The sequence below is a fragment of the Vicia villosa genome, linkage group LG7 (assembly GCF_029867415.1).
Source record: "Vicia villosa cultivar HV-30 ecotype Madison, WI linkage group LG7, Vvil1.0, whole genome shotgun sequence".
NCBI classification, from domain to species: Eukaryota; Viridiplantae; Streptophyta; class Magnoliopsida; order Fabales; family Fabaceae; genus Vicia; species Vicia villosa.
In genome coordinates this window covers 25458697-25464447 of record NC_081186.1, presented here as the reverse complement: position 1 = coordinate 25464447, position 5751 = coordinate 25458697, and the positions used below count along the sequence as shown (strand labels likewise).

General features: G+C 34.5%; 1 protein-coding gene across 2 annotated transcripts; it reads right to left on the bottom strand.

Annotated features, from left to right (window-relative positions):
- Positions 1–255: 255 nt before the first annotated feature.
- Positions 256–5532, bottom strand: LOC131620404 (mitogen-activated protein kinase 15-like). Of its 2 annotated transcripts, XR_009289104.1 has the most exons (11): positions 5228–5532; positions 4241–4649; positions 3995–4122; positions 3836–3895; positions 2892–3041; positions 2618–2773; positions 1997–2208; positions 1772–1873; positions 1495–1628; positions 1074–1162; positions 690–828 (listed from the first exon to the last, which is right to left on the bottom strand). XR_009289104.1 is itself a non-coding variant. In XM_058891475.1 (10 exons), the coding sequence occupies exons 1-10, from the start codon at positions 5252–5254 to the stop codon at positions 407–409; spliced, it is 1800 nt and encodes a 599-aa protein (XP_058747458.1). In that variant the 5' UTR covers positions 5255–5530; the 3' UTR covers positions 256–406. The 2 variants fall into 2 exon arrangements, 1 of the variants encoding a protein (XP_058747458.1); XM_058891475.1 differs by lacking the exon at positions 1074–1162 and having other exon boundaries at positions 256–828; positions 5228–5530.
- Positions 5533–5751: the final 219 nt, after the last annotated feature.

Below are 5751 nucleotides of genomic sequence, written 5' to 3'. Positions count from 1 at the left end.
AATACTCAAAATCTAAAGTTTCTGAATCAAGATGAAGTTGCATGTAATCAAGATTTAGCCTTTAGAGCAAAATTTATTAATGAACTCTGGTCACAATATACATGTATCTTGAAATGCAAGATCATTTTAAAATCAAGTCTAATATAGTTTGGTGAGAGACAAAACTTGGAACTAATCTCTTTGAGGAGGCTTGAAGCCAGTGAAATCTGGGCTCGCTGAGCTTCAAGATTTCTTATAGTAACCCTCGAAAGAAGATGGAGAAACGCAATCAATTTTCTTCATTAATCAATTGAATATTGTACATATAATTACAAGGATGGCAATCTGAAATTAAAAAATGAAAACCTAATCCCAACTAAAGTTAATAAGCCTCATTCTCACCAATTCTGGGCTATGACTTCCAAGCCTAAGACAAACTGTACTGAATACCACCCCTTGAATACCTGTGATTGTGAGAGGCAACGGCTACTGCTGCAGCACCAACTACGCCAATATGAGATTGTGTCTGCAGCAGTTTTGCATCCATAGTTGTTACATGATCATTTAGGTTATTGTTACTGCCTCGCCGGCGGTATGGGTAATTGTTCAAATCAGTGGTTGATGTAGCTTGTAAGTTGTACTGCTGGGATCGGAAATCATTCTTGTCTTGTGAAAAGTCCTGGTGTGTGTTCGATGTAGTATTTGGGTTCGGGGGATGGGTACTACGGACATTGTTAGTCGAGACTGATTGAGTAGTATTTGGGTAAACCATCCTTGGGTCGTTAGAAGATTTTGTAATTCTCTCATATTCATAGTGTAGAACTGGGCCTACCACTCTCCCTGGCTTAGCTGTGGCAAGAAAAAATAACTGTTCAGCAATGATGTGTAAACGGAAATATATAACGTCACAGTAGTATCATATTCAACTTCAAGTTGCAGAACCATGCCATTATGGATGTCAAATCGAGCAATTAGATGAATATATCAATGTTTGATGTAAAGTGAAGATTCACAACAACTCATGAATATATTGGGATTCATTTATTCCTTATATTAAAGGTGATGGGTAATAGTAGCTTAGTCATGGGCCAAACCTTATCTGGGCCTCAATATACATATCCGGGTTGATGAAGGACAAATAACCCATAAGCGTTGGCTCTTGACAGTGTACTCTAATGAAAAACTGGAAATATTCTTATAGTAAGTCCTCCAAATCAATCAAACACTTTCCAAAGAAGAAATATATATGTATTCTAATTAATCATTAAAACCTAAATTAAGTAAGGCACCTAAATGGTATTCATAACATAAAAATCCTAATATAAAAAGATAAACCCAATTAGATACTTAACCTTGGTAGAATATAAATATCCTAAAAATAGATACTTATTAAAGATGAAATACCTTAATAGAAATGCAATCCTATCATAATTCCTAAAGATATTAAAAATCATACTATAATAAACATCAATATCTCCATACTCTCTCAAGGTGGAGCATATATAAGTTGTATACCTGGCACCCGTGGTGGGGGCTGTACACTCCTTATCTGATTTCCAAAATTTTCTCCAACTCCTCTCAAACTCTTATTAGATGTCTCTTCTGCCATTTGCTTACTGGGAAGAATCGAATTAGGGTGAACAGTGGACCTGCAAAAGAGGAATTATTATATCAACATAACCACTAGAAATATTTAGCTACAGAATTCTGACAAACTCAACATGTAATCAATTATTAAATGTTAAAAACAGCAAGGGCATAGGCCACTGTGTTTGGTTCTTATGGATTTTACCTTGGAACAGAGACATGCTTTCTTTCAGGAGCAGGCACAGGTCCACTTTTACCATCATTTTCCTCAAGATAAGCAAATTGTTTTCTTAATTGATCTATTGCACTGGAAGGGCAAATAACGTAAATAATTTGCATTGCATATAAACATTCATTATACATGCATCAATAATAACATCAGAAAAACGGAAACAAAGATATACTATGATCAATAGAAGTGTATATTGACCTAGGATAGAGAAAATTGGCACTTTCAGTTCCATTCATGTAATCATTGAGCAGTTGAGGATGATATTCCAGTATTTCCCGATATACTAGTTCCCTAACATCGTCCTTTGTTATACGCCTCCTCTCAAACTCAAATTCCAATTTTGAGATTGGCTTACAAGAAGGTTCTCTTTCAACTCTTGCCAAGCCCTTGAAGTAAGGATCAGCTAGTGCCTGCCAACAGAAAGGAGGAATGGATTATGTCAGGTATACAATAAACACAGACAACACAACATCTCAAGTATAGTTCTTTTTGTAGTTTTGAAATACAAGAGGGCCCTCAAGGATAGTTCTTGAAAAACACTTAACAAATAGATACTCCCCCTATACATAAATATAAACACTCAATTAAATAGATACTCCCCCTATACTTATTAATTAATATTGTCATAAGAGAAGTTTCAATGGAAAATTAAATTAAGAGAAAGGGTAGTTTGGAGAATACATTTATATTTTTTATTACATCAAAAAAATTAAATGAATAGAAAGGGCAATGTACAATCAGTTTTACTTATAAGAGTCTCGAGGAAGTACTTGCATAGATAGGGCTTTGACATACATGACAATATAGATAAACATATACCTGTTCGGCAGTTGGTCGATCCTTTGGATCAAAGGCTAGAAGCTTCTGCAAAAGGCGAAGTGCCAATGGATCAGCATTTGAGAATTTGTGTTCAAATGGCACAGGAGGTTTCTTCCGCATTCCCGACAAGTACTTCCTTGCATTATCATTTCTAACCTGCAAAATTTATAAAGGAAATACTAGTTAAATAGGAATATAGGTTCATGAGAGAAAATATTAACTACATACAAATTAAATCAAATAAAAAAATGATTATGCTAAGAGAAGTCCATACTCCTGTAATAGTTTCAGGCAATGGTGTCCCAAGAAGGTCAGTAATCAAATCTAACTGATGCACAACACTTTTACCAGGAAACAGTGGCTTTCCCAACAGCACCTCAGCAAAAATGCATCCAATGCTCCATATATCAATTGCTGGTGTGTACTGCAGACAAAATGCCAACAATATCAGAACGTTACAACAATTACACATTCCAACCATACCACTCAAAAGAAACAGACAGATCAATTGACATTGACAATCAGCACATATATATGTACAAAAGAAAATTCAACATCCCAGAGACAACAATAGTTTTCCCTGAACAATAATCATCTATAGGCATTACAGTTTACTGACACACAGAAGGCGTATCATATATATTTTAAGTCAAACAGGCCAAAATAGAATGTTGAAAGTTCAATGGTGGCTTCGCTGTTGCATTTATAACAGAAGGGGGGGAACACCCAAAAATTAAACAGTTTACAGCAATCTGTATATAACAGAAGGGGAGAACCGAGTAGAATGAATCAGAAAGACAGTTGCATTCAATTTTATTAGTTTGCCAAATTACCAAAATCATTTTATCAAAAGTAAGTCAAACCTAGAAGTTTATATTGTTAGGAAAAGCAAGTCTTCAAGAGTCTCAGAACCAGAAGGAAACAACAATATCTAGTTCTGAGGTACAGTAAAAAGATTAACATGAAGTTTAAGAAGGGCTAAGGTACATTATCATAGGAACACTAAAAAAAAACCCTACATGCTAAAGTATCCAAATAGATTAAATTATTAGTTGTAGTGGTGTTACATGTCTTGATAATAATATCAATGAAATTGAGTGTTTCTCTATTATAAGTGCTGAACTGCTGATGGATCCATGCCATATTGGTCAAGATAAACAGTAGTCGTATCATGTCATAGAAGAATTAGAAATATACATCTCCTAGCTAGACTAATACCTTGGAAGAAAATGATCCACACAGCTCTGGGGCTCTATACCATCTTGTAGCAACATAGTCCTGCAAGATGCATCACAATAACAGATGATAAACCTTCTTGCAAATAACTGCAGAAGCATTAAAAAGATCATTCTTGGGAGTGTAAATGACATTGCATACCGTCCAAAATATTGATGTTGGAGCATCATTAAATGCAACTCTTGCAAGTCCAAAATCACAGATTTTGAGCTTACAATTGGCGTTTGCCAATATATTCTTTGGCTTAAGATCCCTGTGGTACACATTAGCTGCAACCAAACATAAACTTAATTAGAAGTAGTTTAAAGCCAAATTTGAAAGCAATAACAAAAACCACAGAGAATACATATCCAGTCCTAACAATGAGAAAGAAAGACCAGCACATACCCGAATGCATATACTTCAATGCACGTAGCATCTGATAAAGAAAAAACTGATGGTGTTCACGGGTCAGGTCATCATTAGCTTTGATGACTTGATGGAGATCAGACTCCATAAGCTCAAACACCACATAAATATCTCTAAACTCTCTCTTTGATGGTGGCAACATGATCCTCTTAATATCTACAATATCAGGGTGTCTTAAAAGCCTCAGCAACTTGACTTCACGGAGGATTCTAATAGCATCAGAAATATGCTCAAAGGCATCCTGAATCTTCTTTATTGCAACCTTTTCCCCAGTGTGCGTGTCAATCGCTGCACAAACAACTCCATAGCTACCCTTTCCAATAATCTCAAGAATCTTGTATCTGTTGGCTTCCCCATACTCAGTGAAAAACTCCAACTCTTTCGAATCCTGAAAGTTATTAACTCAAAAGATTTCATGATCTGTATACAATTCAGTCAGCTCAGAGCCAATGCGTATCAAAATTTTCTAACCAAAACCTCTAGAAACATATCATACTTAACTAGAGTATTTATTCGAATTCTAAACCATCAAAAATAGTAAATAACCATTCTAAAAAAAATGAATAGACTCCATAAAGTAACATAACATGTAAACATTCTAATGACACAGTATGATGCATGAGTCAAACATTATCCTTTTTTGCTTTGCATACAAACAAAAAAAAAACGTATCTGAGTTATTTTTACCGGATATAATTATTAGATAGAAAAATAAAATTATTGCACACGTTCACAAAACAGAAGCTAATTAATGATAAAGTCAAATAAGAACAGAGCCTAATGATTGATTAATTAATCTAATAAAACAATAGGAATATAACAAAAAACTGAAAGAAAAATAAAAAAAAACCTTGATTTTCAACGATTAAATATTCAAAAGTACCCTTTTTTTTCTACAACCCTATGTCCCAATTTTCATTATAACGTAACAATTTATAGAATTAGAAAGAGAATAAAGAATAAGACCTTCTTGAGCTGAATTTTCTGCGTCATTGTTCTCTTTAAGACACCGAAACCCTATGGTGTCAAAGATTAAAGAGAAATACCAATTGGGAAAAGGATTGGTGTTATCGAAGCTTCGAATTGTTCAACAGCGAGAAGAATTCGAAGCTCCGAGGAAGGTGGAAACCCTAGAGATGGCAGCACAAACCCTCTTTTTGTGAAAGAGGATCTGGGCACAGAGAGGAAAGAGAAAACAGAAGCGACGAGAGAGAAATAGAAATAGAAATGAAAGGGATTTGTGAACAGAAGAAGGTGGCAGGGAATTGTCGGATTATTATTTTATTTTGTGTTTTTGATATTAAATTATTAATATTCAAAAAGTTGTTTATTTGTGTGGCTTTGGCTTTTTCGGTGTACAGGAAAAATAATAATGTTGGTTATTTTGATACCGACAAATTTTGATATTTTTGTGATATTTCGGTTTTGTGGTAGTTGAGTTTGTATAATAGTGCTTCTAGAAGATGATTCATAATTATTGTGAAAGTTAT

Bases quoted from the DNA above. Each gene is read 5' to 3' on its own strand.
- LOC131620404 (XM_058891475.1), bottom strand. From the start codon at position 5,254: ATGACGCAGAAAATTCAGCTCAAGAAG. The intron at 2,209-2,617 runs GTATATGTTTAT...TTCTGTTGGCAG, and splicing joins ATCGACCAACTGCCGAACAG to GCACTAGCTGATCCTTACTT. The intron at 1,629-1,771 runs GTAAAATCCATA...CCTCTTTTGCAG, and splicing joins AAGCATGTCTCTGTTCCAAG to GTCCACTGTTCACCCTAATT.